Here is a 23,481-nt window from a genome sequence, read left to right as displayed (position 1 = left end):
AAACCCCATGCGGCCCGCCAGCATCCTCAGATTCCTTTTACCGCCGTTCGTTCGTTGACTGTGGAGCGCGACGGCATAGCTGTCCTCCACGTGCCCTAGCTTCTCTGCGTCTCACGTCTAAGTTCTAGTTTTAGTGTTAAAATTAATAGTTTACGTAGTAAGTATATGATTGTAGTTATAGTCTAGGTATATAGTATGTGGGTTCGGGGCGCTAGCCCCTCCCGCGACTGGCGCCGGGCTCATGCCTGAGTTCGCACGGGGTTCAAAACCAGTGCTCGAATGCCCAGAACGTCCCACGATCCTGCTCATCAAGTAGCTGGGGGAGTCGCACATACCGAGAAGTGCCGCATATTGCAAGGCAACTTCAAGACCGAGGAACCAAGAAGGAGTGAAGACCGACGCCTCAAGACCTCCTGAATGGAAGTGGCACTTAACACTGCGCCTCGCAACCGAGTGCCCGGTCCGGCAACCAGGATCTCTCCGCGCTGCGAAAACGCCACGGCACGAACCTTTCTTCCGGCACCGGCTCAGGGAGAGAGGCCCCTCGAACGTCCTCATAACCCGGCAACTGAAACAGCGCCCAAAAGGAAGCCACCCGGCGCCGGACCCAGGCCGGTAGTTGGCCCGGGCCATGGACTTCGTCGACTCCGGCCGGAATGGGTCCGTCGAGTACCGATCCTTCCAGCTCGCCCGCCAAAGAAATCTGGGATAGAGACTGATGGTCTCGTACCAACAGCCCGGAAGACTTCTCGTACGCCTAAGGACACACATCATCGCACTTAAACGGAGCCTGAGTGCATGCACCAACCACCCGGCACCACCCAGTGCGGGTTCTACCCATATATTACCCGCCATGACGGCGCCACTCTAGGGGGCGACCTGCCGGCCCGCTGGAGTTGCTAGGGTAAAAGTCTTCCGATGAACGTGCACGCGCGGCGCGTACACCTACTGGAATGGATATGAGCAACACATCTCGAAGAACAACAGTTACAAAGGTGAGTAACCATGTTTTGTGGATGGAAGGAGAGTAGTCCATGAGACAGTCATAGAATCATAGAAATGGAGGACTGGAAGGGACCTCTAGAGGCCAGTTGTCAAGACCCTTCCATTGTGGCAGAACCAAGTGTGCCTCGGCCATCCCTGACAGATTTAGGTCCAACCTCTTCTTGAAAATCTCCAGTGATGGGGATTCCACAACCTTCTTTTCTAATACTTAAATCTTCCTAACTATAGGGATAGTTTCCTTTTATCATGCTTAATCTCCTTGCTGGAGATTAAGCACATTACTTCTTGTCCTTCCTTCAGTGGACACGAAGAACAATTGATCACCATTCTCTTTATAAAAACCCTCAACATATTTGAAGACTATCATCAGGTCTCCTGTCATTGTTCTTTTCTCAAGACTAAATACGTCCATGTTCTTTAACTATTCCTCATAGGTCCGTGGTGTCCTGCAGCTGCGGCCTGGAGCCCCAACACCCGCGGCGGGGCTCGCAGCAGCCGGGAGCTGCGGGGATGCAACTCTGAGTCCTGTACGAAATCCCTGAGCCCTGGTCCTGCCACAGGGCTGAAGCCTCAAGCCCTGATGCTGTGGGAGGGGTAGCAGCCGGGAGCCGTGGGCTGAAGCCTTGAGCCTCGGTGCTGCGGCGGGCTGAAGCTGGGAGCTATGGCTGAAACCCAGAGCCTGCCTGCCTCTACAAGGCTAAAGCTGGGAGCCAGGGCTGAATCTGAGACCCAGTGACCATGCTGAAGCTAGCCATTGGCTGCAGCCTTGTGCCCTGCAAGGGAAGCCCTGCCCCCAAGCAGGCTGAAGCTCAAGCCCCAGCTTCCTGCGGGGAGGGTCAGGGCTCAGACTTCCGAGTCAGCCCCCTGGGGTAGGGGTGACCCAGCCTGCCAGGTGAGCCTTGAGGCCTTCTGGCCCAGCTCTGTGTCTTCCCTCAGAGACTTTGCATGCGAGGGCTCACTCCTTGGTTTCTGCCCTTGGCCCAGTGAGTTTAATGCTAGCCTTGCAAGTTAGCTAGCTCCCTTTACTGGTTGTAAAGGAGCTCGTTCAACAGGAGCAGAACAAGTTCCACAGCACAGGAAAAACAATTGTAAGTGTAAATAATAAATACCAGATACGGATACATTTTTAATTCAACCATCAGCTTCAAAACAACAAAATCCACAGGGCGATGATGCCAAACTTACTTCAACAAGTTCAACCACCATAATGCCTGAAGAACATCAAGGAAGTGATATGAGTAAGAAACATAAAGCCACTATTAGCCTCACAAAATTTAGGAAATATGAAGACAGGTATTTGAATTTCAGTTTTATTTGTTCTGGAAGTGGAGGTACACCTCAACCGCAGTGTGTAATTTGTGCACAGGTATTGTCCAATGAATGTTTGAAACCCTTCAGATTAGAGACATTTAATTACAAAAGATGACATCTATAAGGATAAGCACCGTTCATTTTTTGAACGAAAGGCCAAGGACCTGCATGATACTAAAGCAGTAATGAAATCCACAACTAATGCAGATAAAAAGCTTTTAAGGTCATCCTACATAGTGTCACAGAAAACAGCAAAAACAAAAAAATCACATATGCTTGCTGAGATTTTGATAATGCCATGTGTTGTGGAAGTAACAAGGGAAGTGTTTGGAGAGAAGAACGCCAAGGTACTGACAAAAATACCGACGTCAAATGACACTGTCAGATGACAGATCGTTTCTATGGCAAAAGATGCAGTTTCTCAGGGTATTGATTGGCTGCGTGACAATGATTTTGCTATACAACTAGATGAATCCACAGACTTTTCAAAAATGTCCCATTTACTTGTCTGTGTTCGGTATGTGTGGAATAAGGAAATAAAGGAAGACTTTTGGTTCCTCAAAGAGCTCAAGACAACAAAGTCAGATGACATTTTCAAACTGTTAGATGATTTTATGATTTCAGCAGAAATCAGCTGGACTAATTGCATTGGGGTCTGCAGTGAATGAGCCGCAGCAATGACTGGAAAGCATAATGGTGTTGTGCAAAATAAGTCGGTGCACCTTGTGCTATTTGGACACACAGCTTTTTACACCGAGAAGTGCTTGCTGCAAAAGATACTGAACCAGGTCTTCACAGTGTTCTGAATACCGCGGTAACACTTGTTAATTTTATTAAATCCAGAGCAACAAACTCCAGGTATTTTGCTGCCCTTTGTGAGGAAGTGGATGCAGAGCACCATTCCTTTGTCATGCATACAGAGGTGAGATGGCTATCTCGAGGCAGAATGCTTTCCCATATATTTAATCTCAAGGAAGAGTTATGTACTTAGTTGATAAGAGAACCGAATTTGCCAAAGTGCTGAAAGATGATGTGTGGCTGCCAAAACTGGGTTATCTGGCAGACATATTCAGTGAAATGAATAAACTGAATAAAGCTATGCAATATGGGAATACTGATTTTATTGCCCAGCGTGAAAGAATCGCATTCTGAAGAACACTACAATTCTGGAAAGTTCGTGTCTGTGGGGGCACTACTGATATGTTTGAGCTCTTACATTCTTTCATTCAGGAACAAAACATTGACTTTGACGTAATTAAACCTCAGCTAACAGCGCATCTGTCTGGTCTGCTTAACAAATGTAATGCTTATTTTCCCGCACTCACAACAGAATAAGCTGCCACAGTCGTAGACTACAAACCCTTTCAGTGAGAACATTGAAGCTAAGCTTCCATCCGATGTTCCATCAAAATTGTTAGAAGAGCTCATTGACATTTCATCAGACAGCTCTCTCAGAACTAAGTTCAAAGAAATGCCACTGGAGACATTTTGGTGTGAGTGTTACGATGAATAAATCGCTGCCTCTTCTGCGCGCTGAAAGTTTTGACCCCCTTTAGTGCCACTTACATGTGCAAAACTGGATTTTCAGCCATGACATCAATGAAAACAAAGTACTGAACCAAGATAACTATGCACATGTGCTTGTCAAAGACATCCTCACGTCTTGACAGAATTGTTGTTCAGCATCAACAAGAAGTTTCACACTGAATAAATAAAATAAATATTATTAAATATGAATAAAAATATTATTTATTTTTGTGCCTATATTTTCCTTTTTTGTATATGTTTTCTTGTGTGCGTTTAACTGTATAACAATCCATTTAATACAGCTTTTAATCTCTGAGATGTGCAGGAAAACCATTGTTGTGGCACATTTGGGCCTTGGAGTTTTTGTAGTGTTGTCAGGGGGGCCTCGGAAAGAAAAAAGGTTGAGAACCCCTGTCATAGGTCATGTTTTCTAAACCTTTTATCATTCATGTTGCTCTTCTATCCACATCTTAATGTGGTGCTCAAAACTGGACACATTACTCAAGGTGAGACCTAAGCAGTGTGGAGTCAAGCCGAACAGTTACCTCCTGTGTCTTCTATACAACAATCCTGTTAATACACCTCATAATGCCATAGCTATGCCAATATAGCTTTGTAGTGTAAACCAAGCCTGAATAATGTGCCATATCTTCAGCTGCTGTATATCAGAAAAACTCCATTGAAGTCAGTAGGCCTGATTCTCATTTCTATGAAGACTTCTTTATGCTTCTCTCTGTGTAAAGCAGCCTTACAATAGGTACAAATATAATTATTCCTGTTTTAAGGCTCCTTTATGCTGCCATGATAGTATAAAGTGACCTTATAATAAATAACTGGCTCCAAAATTATCTACAATGACTTGCACCAGCTTATGATGTGGCCCAAAGAGTCTAGTTTTTGTTTTGTGGCACAATTCCTCCTTAGAGATCCATGTTAAATTGATGCATCTGGCATGGCAATGGCTGGCCTCCCTCCTCACTGCACCCCCCAAAAAAAGATTTCTTGTGTGCCTTATGTACACGTACGACCATAGTGGTGGTATAATGAAGTTCTTCGCCTCTAATTTTCTTGTGGTTTGTTTTTCAACGGACATTGCAATAGTGTACATTTTAAATAAATGGATCCACATAAAGTTATTTGAATATGCAAAATTCCAGGTACACCACAATGCAGTATATAATTTAAAAAGTCAGTAGAAAATTGTTTACTGTGAATATGGCAGCTTTGGTCTCATTTCGATTGTTAGGTATAGTGTGCAGATGCTGGCTGGTGGTAATGGCCTATGCTATTCAAGAGATAAGACTAGATCTGATGGGCCCTTCTGGCCTGAAACTCTGACTCAGTGATTGCTAGGCAATAATGTAATACTGTTTTAAAAAAAAATTGTAAGAGACCAAGGGTATCGTTTATAAGCTCTTTCTAATTAATTTCAATACTTTAGTTTTGCTGTATTTTGTTTTATAGTCATATTTTTATTTTAAGTGCTTGAATAGTAGAGCTAGTGGAAAAATGTGAATGTTTTTAAAAACATTTTTACTATTTTTTTGAAATTTCATTGAAATTTTTCACAATAAAAACATCTGACAAACTATAACTGATTGAAACCTTTCAAAAATTCACACACATTTTGTTTATCTTTTTTCTAATTTTCTCCTTTCAAATTGTCAAAAAGTTGATAGTTGGAAGGTTTCTGCCAGCCCTATAAAATGGTTGGTTTAACCTGTTTCTCAGCTGTGTGTTTTTTATAGAGGAGGGGAGCACTTCATGCTTTGCCTCCTTCTACTGTAAAGTTTAAAAATGAAAATTACTGGAGTCTGGTTTATTGCTTGGGAAGCTATAAATGTTAGTAGAACTCACATTTGTTTTTCTCCAATTCTTTAAAAAGAAACCACTGCAAGGTTCAGTTTCTCTGGTAGACTTGTTGTTGAAAGAAAATGGAGAACTTACAAAGTCTGTAACAACACTGACAGAGGAGAAATTAGAATTAAGAGCAGCGATTTCTCAACTTGAGAAGAATCTTCAGCATCATCATCATAGAGGAATTGGTAACAGACAGGTATATATTCATTTTTATTTGACTTTCATTTTTCTCTTTGCTGTCACACAGCTGTATACGTGGCAGGAGACTGAAAGCAACTACCATTATACTAGACCTGCATAGTCTAGTACCTGTCAGGGTTTGCTGTGTACCAGATATGCTGTGCCCTGTGTTGTTCGAAGTGTGATGGTATATACCGATTATTGAGAAATAATGCCATGCACACTGATAAATCTCCACAAAGAGCAGCTCTTCCACCAAGTAACATAGGTCATCATGGTGCCCTATTCTATGCCCTGCTTTCTTGAGCAACATAGACTCCAGTTCAAAGCATTTGACCTAGCTCCTGAGAGATTTCCCCACCCTTTGTTGCCATGTCCTATTGTGATAGTATCAGAGGGGTAGCCATGTTAGTCTGGCTCTGTAAAGAGCGACAATGAGTCCTGTGGCACCTTATAGACTGAGACGTATTGGAGCATGAGCTTTCATGGGTGAATACCCACTTCGTCGGATGCAACTATTCTGATAGTTACAATTCCATTCCAGCCCTGGAAGTGTTAACCAGTAGAGGGACGCTTGTGAGCACAAGAGACTGATCTTTCACTGGAACTGGACCTGGAGCAGGGAACTCATTCCCACAAGAGATGAGTGACCATATTAGATGAGAATAACTGCTCTCAGAATTAAGTGCAAAACCCACTTTTTCAAATTCATGTGTAAACTATGAGCAAAAACTATAAGCAAATCAATCTATTTCTGCTGCAGGCTGGAAAGGAAGACTGAGAGATCAGTATGTCTATTTTTAAATATTTTGGAGTCTCTCTGGTATTAAGGTGAATGGGAGCCATATAAACTAATAAGACTAAGAGTTTTAGGCAAGGACTATCTAATTTTCTTTACTTGTTAACATGGACTGATGTTCTACTTGAAATTCCCATCCTATCTGGATAACATCTTGTTACTGCTGGAAATTTCCAGTATAGTTATTCTGGCATTTGAGTTTTTCCATAAAGTCAATTTACTATTGAATTTGACTTAAAACAACTTTTATATTCCTTTGGAAGTAGTGAACCTTGATGCTTATTTTATATTCTTTCTTTGAATTTAATTTTTTAGATCCGCTCTACAGATGATGCTCACTCCGTCCAGGAATCAGAAAGGGCTTCCTGGCAGCGAGAAAAAACTATTTTGCAGACTGCTTTGAAACAGGCAGAATCTGAGCTGGCTAAAGCTACTGTTGAAATAGAAAATAAGCCAGTTATGGAAACTTCCAACCCAAAGGTAAAATGGATGATGCAAAATATGGCCCTCCCACTCCATCTGTATCAGCTCAGGATCCTTTGGAAGTCAACCCCTAAGTAAGGGACCTACCAGTGGGAGTCTACATCCACTGTCCTGGGCTACTTCCTACCATTGTTCCTTCAGTTTGGGTCATGGCCCCTATAATCCAAGTTGCAGTGGTGGTTTGTCTCTAGTAGTGCCCCTCATAGATTCTGGGTGGTGTCCTGTTGCGGTCCCAGGGCAGCTGTAAGGTATGACAGGGTCAGAACCTTCTTTTATCTGGGCCAGTCTTAAGCCAGCTCCTCCTATGCCTCTTCCTCAGTCTTCTCTGTCCAGGGAGATTGTACTTGTTCCCTGGTGACTGCCTTGGCTGGCAGGCTAGTGATCCTTCCCCTCAGATAGGGATGCAGCTAACTCCTCTTGAGGTAATCTCCTGTGCAAGGATGATCATTTTTGCAGGAGATTAATGTTGAATAAAATTGTTCGGTGAAAGACTGTGATACTTGGGCATCATTTTAGTACTTGATGTGAGGAACTGAGATTGATCTTGTCTGAGCCCTGTTCAAATGGCTAGTATCAAAGATTTAATTGAAGTATGTGTATAGTTTTAACTAGGGCTGTGAATTAATCGTACTTAACTCACACGATTAATTCAAAAAAATTAATCATGATTAATCACACTGTTAAACAACAGAATATCTATTGAAATGTATTAAATATTTTTGGATGATTTTCTACATTTTCAGATATATTGATTTCTATTACAACACAGAATACAAAGTGCAACAAAAGAAATAGCATTTTTCACCTGATCTCATACAAGTACTGTAGTGCAATCTCTTTACTGTGAAAGTATAACTTACAAATGTAGGGTTTTTGTTACATAACTACACTCAAAAACAAAACAGTGTCAAACTTCAGAGCCTACAAGTCCACTCAGTCTTACTTCTTGTTCAGCCAATCGCTAAGACAAACAAGTTTGTTTACACTGACAGGAGATACTGCTGCCTGCTTCTTATTTACAGTGTCACCTGAAAGTGAGAACAGGTGTTCACATGGGACTGTTGTAGCCGGTGTTGCAAGGTGTCGTGACAAAGTTCCTCCTCTACCTTGGTGGGTCCTGCGCTTATTGGCAGATTTGCTCACCTCAGTGATCTTCCCCACAGTCTGGATCAACTCCCCCTGTGTCTGATCAGGAGTTGGGACGTTTGGGGGGAACCTGGGCCTGCCCTCTACTCCGGGTTCCAGCCCAGGGCCCTGTGGATTGCAGCTGTCTATAGTGCCTCCTGTAACAGCTGCATGACAGCTCAACTTCCCTGCGGCTTTACTTCCCATGCGCCTCCTCCAAAACACCTTCTTTATCCTCACCACAGGACCTTCCTCCGCCCTGTGGTACCTGATAACACTTGTTACTCCTTAGTTCCTGCCGGCAGCACGAGCCTCTCCTCTCATGCTCCGTTGTGCCTTTTGCTCCCAGCTCCCTCACCGCACTTCCTCTCTCTGGCTCCTCCTTGCCTGACTGGAGTGAGCTCCCTTTTAAACCCAGGTGCCGATGGATTATAGCCTGCACTTGATTGGCTGCAGGTATCTTAATCAGCCTGGTCTGCCTAATGGTTTCTAGCAGGTGCTCTGATTACCCTAGTGCTCCCCCTGTCTCTGGTCGACTCAGGGGAACAGAAAAACAGAAAACCTACTCATCCCAATGACCAGTATATTTGCCCTCTACCAGACTCCTGGCATGTACCCCACTGGTCTGGATCTGTCAAGTATTTACATGTCCAGATATTGCTAAACATCGTTATGCCCCTTCATGCTTGCGCCTATTCCTGAGGACAAACTTCCAAGCTGTATGATCCTCATTAAAAACCATAATTGTTAATTAAATTGTGACTGAACTCCGTTGGGGATAATTGTATGTCTGCCTGTTCTGATTTACCCCGCTGCCATAGTATTTCATGTTACAGCAGTCTCAGATGTTATGACCCAGCTCGTGTCGTTCATTTAAAAACACTTCACAGAGATTTGGACAAAATGCAAAGAACCACGCCCGAGATACCAATAATGAGATTTTTTTTCCCCTAAAAAATAACCTACAGCCCTGACGCCCCTCCGGTCGCGAAGCAGCTTTTTCGCTCAAAGGTGCAAGTCTGGAATTGCTCGCTGTGCCCAAAGATCTGTCTTGTGTGCCAGGTGGCGTGGAAGCGACACACCCAAGGGTGGGCATTTATAGAGAAGGCTCTGCAGCCTTGGCTGCTTAATGGGTCGGTTGGCCAGGAGCCGCTCCACCTTGAGAGGAACTGTTACGAACTTCCGGCCTTCAGCCACTCTCTCAACACACAATCGACCAGCGTAATTCGCCACATGCCCGAATGTGACTTCCGTAAGCCTGCATAGAAACCACCCCAAAGTAAGAAAATCGCTAAAGAGCGCTTCTGGCTGAGGGAATAGACCAGAAACAAGGTGTGGCAACTGCTCTAGGATTGTGTGATTGAAAGAGGGCATGAGGCGATTTGTGTCCGTCATTGGTTTCGCTTTATTGCCTTCTCCTTCCTTTAAGTCTTAAAAGAGCAACAGTCCGATGTGAAAACTACAGAACCTGAACCACCAAAAAAGAAAATCAACCTTCTGCTGGTGGCATCTGACTCAGATGATGAAAATGAACATGTGTAGGTCCGCTCTGCTTTGGATGGTTATTGAACAGAACCCATTGTCAGCATCGACGCATGTCCTCTGGAATGATGATTGAAGCATGAAGGGACATCTGAATCTTTAGCGCATCTGGCACATAAATATCTTGCAACATTGGCTACAACAGTGCTATGAGAATGCCTGTTCTCACTCTCAAGTGACATAAAAATTAAGCGGGAAGCATTATCTCCTGCAAATGTAAACAAACTTGTTTGTCTGAGTGATTGACTGAACAAGAAGTAAGACTGAGGGGACTTCTAGGCTTTAAAATTTTGCATTGTTTCATTTTTGAATGCAGTTATTTTTTGTACATAATTCTATATTTGTAAGTTCTTCTTCAAGCATGTTCATGTCCATTCCAGTAGATGTGTGTGCACACGCCATGTGCATGATTGTTGGAAGGCTTTTCCCCTAGTGGTACCCGTCGGGTCAGCTGTGGAGCCCCCTGGAGTGGCGCCCTTATGGTAGTGTATATAGGACACCGCCGACCTGCCACCTGCTTGGTTCCTTCTTATCACCAATGACGGTCGTTGGAGTTTCCTTCAGTGTCTTGCTTTGCAAGTGCCTGCCTCGTGGTTACCTTCTAGTGAGTTGTAAATAGTTCTTAAAAGTTGTAGTTTAATAGTAGTTAGCCTCTTTTGGGGGGTTCTGCCCCCTTCCCTAGCTCCCCAAACCAGTGTATGCCTCAGTCTCAGGGGTTTAAATTCTGCGAATGCTGCAGGAAGCCTATGCCCAAGGGTGATCCACATGCGTTGTGCCTTAAGTGCCTGGGTGAGGGCCATAAAACAGATAAGTGCTCCATTTGCAGGCTCTTTAGACCCAGGATGAAGAGGGAGCAGGACTATCTCCTCAAGCTCCTTTTAATGGAGGCGGCTCTTCGCCCTCAGCTGACACCAGAAGCAGCACCAGCGACATTGGTGCGCAGCACATCGGCTTCGGTGTGGGATGCCTTGGCACCGAAAAAAGCAGGGTTTTGGAGCAGAGCCCGGAGCTGGAGTGTGGAGCAGCTCCGAAGCAGTGGAGCTGCAGATTTTTGCCTGGAGCTGGAGCAGAGCCGGAGCACAGCTCCAAAGCCCAGGAAAAAAGACTCCTCCAGGGCTGCTGCTGCAAAGCGGGTTTGAGCATGTGGCACCACTCTCAGTTCCTGGTGCCGCATAAGAAGTAGTCGTTGTACAGGGGTCAGTCCCCCGTCAGCAAACAGCACAGGGATCCCAGTGAGGTGCGTCCTATGTCAGGGCACCCACAGCCTGGCCCTCAAATCCTGGCACCGTCAACTCCAGCCCTGCCAGGGGCTCCACTGAGTCAGGTGCTTGTGGACTCCCTGACTTGGGAGGAGTTGGAGGATGAGACTGATCTACCGTCCATGCCGGATACCTTTTAGGCCGTGCAGGACCTTATTGTCATGACAGCACAGTCCTCGGCGCTGCAGGCACAACCACCAGCACCGGTCCAGGCAGCGGCGACTGCAAAGGCACTGGCAAAATCTACGGCACATTTTGCGACACCAGTGGCGGTGCCACTACCCATTCAACACCAGGGCAAGCCAACGATGCTACGGCATTGCTTCCTGTCACTAAGGTATGTTCCCCTGCACAGTCGGGCTCCGCCCCCCATGGTCTGGCTCAGACTATTAGTTGCACTCCGATAATGACTCGTCGATCTGCAGACATAGTCAGTACCGGTCTCAGTCCTGGCACGGCAGATCGCGGGACGTGCCAGCGCCAGTGGTATCCTGGCCCCTACAGTGGCAGGGGCCAGTGCAGTGGCCCTTTTGGACTCCTTGGGTCTACCATCAGGCTCAAGGGTAGGGCTTGTGGGCCGTGTCCATGGTGTCGACGCCCCGTGCTCCTCCTTCAGCCATGTCGGTGCCGCGCCATACACCGATAGCACCTGAAGACCCCCCCCACATGACAAGGACCCTGGGTCTTTGCAAGCAGATGTGACTCTCAAGCTGGCACCCTATGTGGTACCAGCACCACAGTCCGCCCCAAATAGAGCAGACCTACCAGAGCCAGGCTTCAGGGAGCCTGAGGGTCAGGAGGACTCGCAGGCCTCATCATCCTCTTCGCTGGATGAGGTGGTGACTGACACCTCTACCACCACGTTCCCTGCACTGGACAATAGTGCGCACCAGGACCTTCTTAGGATGGTGGCCCAAAGCTTACCCCTCCAGACTGAGGAGGTGTCAAACGACTCGGATCCAATGGTGGACATCCTTGCTCAGGAGGTACATCTAGGGTAGCCTTGCCCCTTATAAAGACCATACAGAACACCACAAAGGTGCTATGGCAGACCCCATCCTCCATACTTCCCACAGCCAAAAGGTTGGAAAGAAGGTATTTTGTGACACAGAAGGGGTACGGACACCTTTTTACCCACCCTCAGCCTGGAACATTAGGGGTGGATGTGGCGAACCACAAAGAGTGGCAGGGTCAACCGGGTCCTGCCCCAAAGTCACGGGACACTAAAGCTGGACCTTTTCTGCCGTAAAGTCTACTCGACCTAGGGGGGTTCCAGCTTCGCGTTGCCAATCAGCAAGCAGGCTCCATCGTGGATGCTTTTCACCTCACATGGACGAGTCAGATGGTCTGAGTTCCCGTCCTTTCCTCTCATACACAGAGTTCTTCTGAAGGTCCACCAGGACAGGGCTTTGTTGATCTCCGTAGTGTTGGCGTGGCCCTGCCAGCACTGGTTCACTTCGCTGTTAAGCCTATCGGTCGACAGACCAATAACCCTTCCCTTTTGCCCAGACCTCATCACTCAGGACCACGGCAAGCTCCAGCACCCCAACCTGGAGTCTCTCCACTGCACGGCATGGAAATGCCATGGCTGAACCTGTTGGCGTTCCAATGTTGGAACTCAGTGAAAGAAGTTCTTCTGGGAAGTAGGAAACTTTCCACGCGAGCCACATATCTGGCAAAGTGGAAGTGATTTTCTATTTGGTCCTTGTGAAAGGGTATCCCACCTGAGCAAGTGCCAATTCCTCTCATTTTGGGCTACGTACTGGACCTGAAGCAACAAGGGCTGGCAATATCATCTATAAAAGTGCACTTGGCTGCCACCTTGGCCTTCCACCTACGGGCAGTGGATAAATCAGTCTTTGGAAACCCCGTGGTTGGCTGATTCCTCAAGGGCCTGGACAGGTTTTACCCCCATGTGCGGCAGCCCATTCCCCAGTGGGACCTCAACCTAGTCTTGTCCAGACTCCTGGGCCCTCCATTTGAGCCCATGGCCACCTGCCCTCTCTCCTACCTCTCTTGGAAGGTTGCCTTTCTGATGTCTATAACATCGGCTACAAAGGTCTGTGAGCTCAAAGAACTTACCTCCAAGCCCCCCTGTACTGTCTTTTACAAAGACATGGTTCAGCTGCATCCTCACCCTGTGTTTCTGTCCAAGGTGGTCTCCTAGTTTCACGTGAATCAGGACATATTTTTGCCAATCTTCTTCTCTAAGTCTCATGCCACTGACAGAGAGCAAATGCTCCATTCCCTGGATGTCAGGCGTGCCCTAGCCTTGTACACTGAACACACAAAACCATTTAGTAAGTCACCACAGCTCTTCATTGCAATCGCCGAAAGGACGAGAGGGCTTCCCGTCTCATCCCAGCGCATTTCGTTGTGGATCATGTCCTGCATTAGAACATGCTACGACCTGGCCAAAGTTCTGCCCCCACCGTTGACAGCATACTCCACAAGAGCTCAGACTTCATCCACAGCTTTCCTCACGCACGTCCCTGTTCAAGACCATATGCAAGGCAGCAACATGGTCTTCCATTCACACCTTCACGTCGCACTACGGCATCACCCAACAAACAAGGGATGACACAGCATTCAGCAGGGGAGTCCTACAATCAGCAATCAGGTGAACTCCGACCCCTCCTCCAGAGAAACTGCTTGGGAGTCATATATTGGAATGGACACAAGCAAACACTTGAAGAACAACAGTCACCTATCTTTCATAACTGTTGTTGTTCGAGATGTGTTGCTCATGTCCATTCCAAATCCCTCCCGTCTGTCGGAGTCTTCCGGCAAGAAGGGACTGAGCAGGCGGTGGGTTGGCAGTGTCCTATATAGACCACCAGGAGGGCACCACTCCAGAGGGCTTCACAGCCAACCCAACACGTACTGCCAAGGGAAAACCTTCCGATAATTGTGCACGCGGTGCGCACACACACACTTATTGGAATGGGCATGAGCAACGCATCTCGAAGAACAACAATTATGAGAGGTAGGTAAACAGTTTTTCAACTTTCATGATAAAGAGATTGCACTACAGTACTTGTATTAGGTGAATTGGAGAATACTATATCTTTTGTTTTTACAGTGCAAGTATTTGTAATCAAAGATAAATATAAAGTGAGCACTTTACACTTGGTATTCTGTGTTGTAATTGAAATCAATATATTTGAAAATGTAGAAAACCAAAAATATTTAAATAAATGGTAGTCTATTATTGTTTAACAGCGTGGTTAATCACGATTAATTTTTTAATCGCTTGATAGCCCTAGTTTTAACTAAACTTGTTACTTCATGCAATCAAGGTGGATTTTCAGGGATGAGGCCGTTATGCTTGTTTGCTCTGTCTAAAGTAACTGTAACCAAAGAGTAGAGTATGTGTGTATTTTGTGCCTTCTATAGCACATTATTTAAAGTTAGTCCACTGTTTTCTCTTTAGAGCCAGTCAGTTTCCCCTGTTGTTTGGCTCTGTCACATGTAACATGGGAAGAAAAATCTTTAAAAACGTTGTTAAACAATAGAAATTGTCTGTGGTAATATTTAAACTACTTAATGTTTTTTTGAAATTCACTAGATTTCAAATTGATGGTATCCCTTTAAATCATATTCTAGAAAAACTAAACAAGTAGGTTTTACTTTACTTCATGAACATAGTTATCCTTTGCATAGATCTAATCTTAAATTTGAATCTAAGCATATATTTAATTAAAAAAGACAAAACCTCTTGAATAGGATTCCGAGAGTAGATAATGTGTATACGCATTGTTAGTAATGTACTCTATTTGTTTTAACAATTTGAGACAGTTACCACATCAAGATCCTTGATTTTTGGGAAACCCAGGCTGCAGTTTTCTTGGTAACTGCTAAGTTAATAGAATATCAGGGTTGGAAGGGACTTCAGGAGGTCATCTAGTGCAACCCCCTGCTCAAAGCAGGACCAATCCCCAGACAGATTTTCGCCCTTGAGCCCTAAATGGCCCCCTCAGAGACTGAACTCAAAACCCTGGGTTTAGCAGGCCAGTGCTCAAACCACTGAGCTATCCCTCCCCCTACCATAAAGAAGGTTAAAAAAAGAAAAATTATTCTATTCTGAATCCTATTTGAATTCTCTTTGTTAATGATAAATATGATAGTACTTCCTGTGGCGAAAGAACCAAGATCTCTGCATCTCATATTTGTTAGGATATTAGTAATTTTCATTAAATATAGAATTGTTTTTCTGCTATATAAACTGCAATTATTGTTTACACTTTTAGCATCTTACAAGTTTTCAGTTTTTAGGAAAATCTTTGCAGTCAACTTTCAGAAGATTGTTAGTGATAGTTAGATAATATGTAGTTCACGAGGCCATTCAAAAATACTCTTCCGCATATGTCTTTGATAAGACAGTTGTTGCCAGGTCATTAAAGACACAAATTCCTCTGTAAGGCTCAGGCATCTCTCTCTGATCTAAAAGTTATCTGAGGGAGACACAAGCCTCTTGTCTGTCACAAGAACTTACCCCAACCATCCATGAATATCGTGTATTCAGTGCATAGTTTCCTTTGAACTTCAGAAGCATCTATTAACCCCTTTGTGACAATTTTATTGTGATCAAGTTAGATTAATATTGAATACTGATTAATATTAACTAGTTAACACAAATCCTTCTCTAGAAGGTAAACAGTGAAACCATTTTCCCAGTGTTGGGTGTGAATATGGTGTTCAGAAGCTCACAAATGTTAAGACAATTGGACTGTCCAAAATCAAATGCCTGTAAAGTTAGTTACGTAAGGCCTTGTCTATGCTAGGAAATTGCTGCTGTTGTAGCTGCCCCCATATCAGCAATATTGGAAGCACTAATGTAGATGTCTTCTGGCAGCTGTTCTTAGAACCTTACTTGACTGCTCAAGTAATCCAGCAAAAATTCCTTGGTGTAGATAAGGCCTCATAGACAGGTAGAGGTATGGCAGACTTACAGACCGTTATGTAAGGCTTCCGTGATGCCATTATCACAAACACTGTTAATTTTCAGTAAATGGTCCGCATCAGCCGGAGCTTCAGTAATCCAAATTTTAATTGGAAGTTTCATTTTCAAAAACATTATACAATTTACTCAGAGTTTTAGAAGCAGTTCTTATATGGCCTTCCGCGCAATTTTCCAAAGCAAAACAGCTTTAGCTAGCTAGCTTTCGTCAAGCCACGGACAACAGGTTGTGGGAGAATTTGTGGGAGTAAACAGGTCTGGCTATGCAATTTCAATGACTTGGGTTTTTTTCAGCTGCAGAAATTATACAAGAAGTATCTGCGAGCAGAGAGTTTTAGAAAGGCTCTCGTTTATCAGAAGAAATACCTTCTTCTGCTTCTGGGTGGATTCCAGGATTGTGAGCAAGCAACACTGTCGCTGATAGCTCGTATGGGAATCTATCCTTCGCCTGCAGACCTGCGGGTCTCTGAATCACGTTCCCGTCCTTTTACCAAGTTCAGATCTGCAGTGAGAGTGGTCATTGCAGTATCAAGGTAAAAACAAACTCACATAGTAATTTTCCTATGTTTTTCTTGTAAATGTTACAGCATTCACAATACATTCCCCAGATTTTTCATTTGTAGAACTGCTCAGTTATAGTTCACTTAGTCTGGAGTGAAAGATTTGTTCAACGATTATTTCAGTGTGTGTGTTGGACAATAATTGTGTGTTTGACCAGTATAGCATGTTCAAGGCCAATGTGTTTCACGTGTGCCTTATTAGAATACTTCAAAATATTTCTTCCTCAAAGCTGCTTTTGTCTATTTTTATACTGCACCCAGCCCCATTGTATCTGAGGACCTGCATGCAGCACCTGTGAAGGAATGACTCATTCAGGCAATATCCCCTCTGTCTGGGCTTACTGAGTGTATTCTAACCCATAGTAGACTATTGTATCACCAGTGATTGGCCTAAAGTATTAATCTTTCCATCTGACCTCCTTCATGCTTCATCAGCGATGAGTATGTTCCTCTGAGTTCTGCCAACAAGTCCACTTTTCACATTGTGTCACATTGATTTATCCACAAAGGATCAATCTATAATAAGCAGATAATTTCAAGATGCAAAACCAAGCTCCCTATTGGTTGGAGGTCATTGAAATATTACTTTGTTAAATTTTAAAATAATTTTGTTCTAAATGTAACAAGTGGTTTCTCCTGAGTCTTTTCCCTCACTTTGTAAAAGTATGATTGGCTGAGGTTAATAATTGCCTGATGTGAGTCTAATTAGGGAGTTAGTCCCAACACAGGAATAAGCCCTGTACTTCGTTATACCTGAGAGGGAAGCTTGCATGGCAATCGCAGCAGGATGACATGCAGGCACGCAGGAAACCAGTGACCAATCCTGGGAAGCATGAGGAGCTGCCCCTGGGCTCCCCAAGGCTGCAGTATAGTGGAGGGCATCCTCCAACATCATGCATTCATAAGTACGGAGGAAAGGAGCCACAAACCTTCTGCCCATGCTGAGCAGGGAGCGAGAAAGGGAAGGATCTGCTGCGCTCAGAGACAAAACAAAGGGAAGGCAGGAACTGTTGAGGGGGATTGGTGTTTTTAGGCTGTTATAATTGTATTACCTCATTTGTTACTTTTCTTACTGCCACATAAACAGTCTTTTGGGACTGGGTTTCTGTTACCAGGGACTTGCCTTTGCATATTGTACGTCACCAAACATGATTTTTTTTTAACATTTTAGATGGACACACACACAAAGGAGGAAGGGAGAAAATGTCAAATACATTAAAATGAAAAAGTAAATTAAGATTTCACTATAAGAAGCTTGTTTATGCCTTTGTTCCTTCTGTCTTAGCCTGCCCCTGAAAGTCTCCTAATGGCATCTTATGGGGAATATGTTAGAATAGGTTCCTCATCCTGTTCCTTAGTGTTACACCTTTCTTGTTTGTGTTCACTGCATTGTTACAGCTGGCAGAGCGGGTGAAACTTAATAGGGTTTTTTTAATTGAGATGACTGTGGTTTCTCTCAACTAGGTGCAATGTAGAGAGAAGCCCTGCTTTAAAACCAGTTTCTACATTCTCAATTTTCTTGTCTGACTCCCATCAGCCTTTTAATAAATATCGGAAGGGCAGTTAACACAGTCAACTATTTGATAAGCCTATGCCCAGGAGACTTAAGGGGATAGCTCAGTGGTTTGAGCATTGGCCTGCTAAACCCAGGGTTGGGAGTTCAGTCCTTGAGAGGGCCACTTAGGGATCAGGGGCAAAATCAGTACTTGGTCCCGCTAGTGAAGGCAGGGGGCTGGACTCAGTGACCTTTCAGGGTCTCCTCAGAGTTCTATGGGATAGGTATATCTCAGTCTATTAAGTTGAATATCGTTGTGCTCCCAGTTCCTTTCGTGGGTTGTTACTTGTACTGTTCAAGATGTTCACATCAGCAATAATGTTTAATATTTCAACTCAGTGAATTTTTGTTTTTCTGCTGTTTTTAATTTGTATACACTCTTTATATTGTTTTTGCAAGGTTAAAGTTTTTGGTGAAAAAATGGCATAAAGTAAACAGAAAAGGGGCACAGGGAGAAAACATTTCTCACAGTATTGGACATAACCCAGGTGAGTATTTCTTTTGAAAAATAATTGTGGTTTATTAATATTTCTTTGCAATAGTATGTGTCTTTATTAAGTAGTAACAAATAGACTTTAATAGGGAAATGGTTTGATATTTTATCATAAAAAGCTGTTACAACATCAGTTCCCCCAACTTAATGGTTGAGATCCTACTCACCACAGTTGGGGAATTCAGAATTTATAATTCCAACAGCAGCTAATTGTTTTCTCTTATGTAAGGGCACTGTCAGTGAGACTGAAAAGCATTTAAAGCTGAACAAAGGAAATTATTTTTCATACCATGCACAGTCATCCTATGGGTGGAACTCATTGCCACAAGATATCAGTAATGCAGAGACTGGACATTTACACAGATCGCAATATCTCCAGAGTTGTTACCATAAATATTCAAAATCTTTTGTTTTTTATTTTTAATGACATGAGCTAGTTAATGGAGGTTGGGAAAGGACTTTCCCTGTTGGTAAGTTATTCCATAGCTGCTTTCTGTGGGATTTCTTGTACCTTCCTCTAAAACAGCTGTCACTCACCACTATTGGAGATCAGACCATTGGTCTGATCCAGGGGTAGGCAACCTATGACACGCGTGCCAAAGGTGGCACGCGAGCAGATTTTCAGTGTCACTCTCACTGCCCGGGTCCTGGCCACCGGTCCAGGGGGCTCTGCATTTTAATTTAATTTTAAATGAAGCTTCTTACACATTTTAAAAACCTGATTTACTTTACATACAAAAATAGTTTCATTATATATTATAGACTTATAGAAAGAGACCTTCTTAAAACTTTAAAATGTATTACTGGCACGTGAAACCTTAAATCAGAGTGAATCAATGAAGACTTGGCACACCACTTCTGAAAGGTTGCCAACCCCTGGTCTGATCCGTTCTGGCAGTTATGTTCCTACCCCTAATCTTATAGATGTGTTATGACAACCACATATTTTAATACATGGACTTGTGTATATAATATCTCAGATGTCATTTTTCATTAATTCATTGTTTTTAACAAAAAATTAGATTGCATATTGAACTAGATACAGATTTAACCAGTAAAATAGTGCGTTTTCCAGTTCCCGATGTACATGGGAGGTTACTTTTCATTCTTTATACTATTTTTAACTTACTTATATCACTTTTATACCTCAACAAATATATTTCAAGCTTTGTATTTCTCATTAAGGTCTAGGTACCTCCCAAATTTGAATCTTAAACATTTTACTGGTTTTATTACCTCAGTGCAAAACAACATCTTGGCAGTTTCCTCAAAAGCCAGTTTTTGCGATCTATTTTTCATGGTCAAATGGATCCAACTGACTGAATGGAATTTCTTGGACTCCTGTCTCTTCTCCCTCATTTAAAAAAAAAACGTGTGGATATATGTATTGCTCCATATCTATAGCCTTATATCCATATTGTAGATATAGATGAGAACAAGCATGAGATGTTAGAATTGATTGGGAAAAATATTTGGAATTAAAGGCTTTAAAATAGGAACCGGGAATGAAGGTGCCTCTGGTGTTATAATAAAATACAATAATGAAAAATGACTGTAGAAGGGAGGCACAAGGTAGCTTTCAAAATCATGCACGTCCATGATTTGTCAGAGAGTTGTATGTGTGGAGTGGTTGGATTGCTACAAACTTTAAAATGTCGGCCTAGTCGAATACTGTCAGAAACAGTTGTTCAACACAGGGACTCAGCCTTTGACTTAAAAACCAAAATAAAAGTTGTTTTGCTGTCATTTACTAGTTTTGTTACATATTGTGGCTCTCTGGGAATAATTTCATTGTTGACTATTACTTGTTTAATACAGTTTCTGGTGCTAGAACAGAAGTTTTAAGACAGCAGCAGCTCCCAAGTGTTAATGTAAACTCCCCTCCTACCCGAGATATTGGATCGTGCCACAGAACCAGTTCTGCTAGATTTGTGAGCCACTCTCCGAAATCCTCTTACTGGTTACATAACAGGTACTGTATTGTATTTCTTCTGCCAGACAGTCGTCTTTCATAAGAATATAACCTATTGTTGGGAGATTATGTGAACAAGAATGGAAATTTGATTCCTTACGTTTATTAAAAATGTATTACATTTGTCTCCGGATGTTCAACATAGTTGTACTTCCAATTTGTTTTGAATGGTTTTAAACACAGCATGTGCTTGATTTCTTAGTATGAGGTATCTTGCTTAGTGAAATCTAATGACATTATTTTGACAAAACGAAGAACTTCTAATGTTTGCGGTCATGATCCCTCCCTACAGAGGCAATTTTTGATTATTTGTGTCTCACAAATTGAAGTTTATTACCATGTCTTCACAGAAGCATGTTCAATAATCTTGTGTGAAAGCCATGTTAGTTGAGATGGCCATGCCACAATGTTATGATGCTTCATTAGTAACAAACACCTGCAGGCTTTGGGTGTGTGTATCTGGGCAAGGGATGGAGGGCATGCTCCCCTGCAGTTTTGTTCAATGTTAGGGAGCTGTGGCCAAATCCCAGTGCCCTAAAGGGGGTCTTAGATACCAAGGGTGAGATTCTGCACTGCACCCCTCAGAGGCACAGCACAGAACTTGCAGAACTCCATCTCTGCTCTCCCCACCACTTCTCAGAGCAAAAGATTTAGCACTTGGGCTGCCTTCTACAGCTGTTTCCTCCAACTGCTTCCACTAGGCAACTACCTCTTAGGGCTTTTTACTACCAGGGAGATCCACGCTGCTGCAATCGATGCAGCAGGTGTCAGTTTAGTAAATTCTGCCATCAATTTAGTGAAGACCTGCTAAATTGACAGCAGAGCGCTCTCCAGTTGACTCTGGTACTCCAGCTCCCCGAGAAGAGTAAGGTAAGTCGTTGGGAGAGCATCTCCCGTCGACGCAGTGCAGTGAATGCACCATGGTAAGTTGATCTATGTTATTCACCTAGCTGGAGTAGCTTAACTTAGGTCATCTTACCCCGATAGTGTAGACAAGGCCTTAGATATGAGCAGGGCTGAGACTCAGGTTTCCAGCCCTTAACAAGAATGTTACTTTCTTTCACACTCCATCCCAAATATTACACCACTCATCCTCATTCATCACTTTTTTCACAAAATGGGGTTTGAGAGGTACAGGAACACTTCTTGAAATTCCAGTTTCCCTTATACTGAATTATTAACTACATGAGGACATTTATGCTGGCCTTAGCTGTGTGTATATTGCAGTGTGGTGTAGCCATGTTGGTCCCAGGCTATCAGAGAGACAAGGTGAGTGAGGTAATAAGTTATTGGATCAACTTCTGTGGATGAAACAGACAAGCTTTCAAGCTACACAAAGTTCTTCTTTAAGACCTGAAGAAGAGTTCTGTGTAGTTCGAAAACGTGTCAGTTTCTCCAACAAAAGTTGATCGGTAAAAGCTAATGACTCACTCACCTTCTCTGTGTGTATATTGTGAGCTTTACAAAAGAAGATGATTATTTTTTTTCTTTTCTTTTTAAGATTACATCCATCCACAAGTTCAGTTTCGGAGAAGTCACTGGTGTCTACTCAAGACCCCGAACGGTCATTAACTGAATACATCCATCGCTTAGAGGTTATCCAGCAGAGATTAGGAGGTGCACAAACAGGTAAAATGAACCTCATCACCCCTCAGACTTTTCTAAAGTCTCGTCGTCTTTTTTCAAAACCCGGCTACATATTGTCCTTAATAGTCACAAAATGTGAAGAACATTTTAAAAAGGAACAACTTTGCATTTGTCATGGTGGGAGGGGAGATTAAACTGTACATCTTTTGAAGTGAAGCTTTACTGCTTTCATGGATTGTATCTTAAAAGGTTCAAAGCATGACACTTCGACAAATGATTTCTTAACTGGAGCTGTTCAAAGATAAAAAGGTCGTCTTTTCAGTGTTCTTATACTGTCAGACATTAAGCATGTAAGAGGAGGGTATAAATGGGAGTTGCTACATTCCCACCAGATCTCTAAAAAGCTATACAGATAGGTGGGTAGGGAATGGAATATTCAAATATGCTTAAAAATTCTAATTTTTTTCCATCTAGATTCAGGACAAAAAGTCAGTCTTGAAAATATTCATGAACTGAAACTTTTTTTTGGGTCAGTTTTCTATTTCAACCATTTTTCTTTTTAACCTCAGTCTAACTAGCTTAAATTTCTAAACAGAAAGTTATTTTGAATAACAACATGATAGCAGGCTCGCTATCATGTAATTTACCAGTTATTAGAAGCTAAACAATGTCACTCTGTGTTTGTTATTAACTGTGTATAATGACTCCTACCTTTAGTGACATGGTCATTTTAATACCAGCTTCTAATTCTGAGTTTTGCAAAGCACTTTCATGAGGCCAATTAAGATGAAAAAAATTATTATACTTGAAGGTGATGTATTTTATATATTGAGGGTGAAATCCTGGCCTCACTGAAGTTAATGGGAATTTGACATTGACTTCAGTTGGGCCAGGATTTCAACCATAGTTTGTTGCCATGAATTTGAAAACTGTGGTTTTCATAATTATTGAAGCTCCTTGTAGCAGAACAGGTAACCCAGATATGTTGTGATAGAAACTTGATAGCACCTTACAGAATCAAATGTTTTGTTTAACAATTTACTGCGTAACCTTGGCACAATCAGTGACACTTTTCAGAAAAGTGGCCATCATTGGAAGAAGGCTCAGAAATGCTGCTTTAATTATTAATCATACTTTTAGTTTATGTGGGAGATAGTTTGAAAAGGTCACAGCAAAATCTCTCAGTGTTGTGAATAAAATGGTTTCTAGTTTCCACTAAACTTTAACATGTACACATCAGCCTGAAATAAACTGTGAGGTCAC

At 43.0% G+C, this 23,481-nt stretch overlaps 1 protein-coding gene across 4 annotated transcripts in view; it reads left to right on the top strand.

The window, feature by feature from the left end:
• The window catches only part of PCNT (pericentrin), a 282,663-nt gene that overhangs the window by 258,454 nt on the left and 728 nt on the right, over positions 1-23,481 (top strand). For all 4 annotated transcript variants that reach the window (XM_075069898.1, XM_075069897.1, XM_075069895.1 and 1 more), the window contains 6 exons: positions 5,729-5,899; positions 6,998-7,162; positions 16,346-16,584; positions 18,566-18,654; positions 20,478-20,631; positions 22,133-22,260. In XM_075069898.1, coding sequence (XP_074925999.1) covers positions 5,729-5,899; positions 6,998-7,162; positions 16,346-16,584; positions 18,566-18,654; positions 20,478-20,631; positions 22,133-22,260 — 946 coding nt within the window. The remainder of the gene's footprint in view (positions 1-5,728; positions 5,900-6,997; positions 7,163-16,345; positions 16,585-18,565; positions 18,655-20,477; positions 20,632-22,132; positions 22,261-23,481) is intronic.

The sequence above is a fragment of the Chelonoidis abingdonii genome, chromosome 10 (genome assembly GCF_003597395.2).
Source record: "Chelonoidis abingdonii isolate Lonesome George chromosome 10, CheloAbing_2.0, whole genome shotgun sequence".
In the NCBI taxonomy this organism is placed as follows: Eukaryota; Metazoa; Chordata; order Testudines; family Testudinidae; genus Chelonoidis; species Chelonoidis abingdonii.
This window is presented reverse-complemented; position numbering and strand designations above follow the sequence as displayed.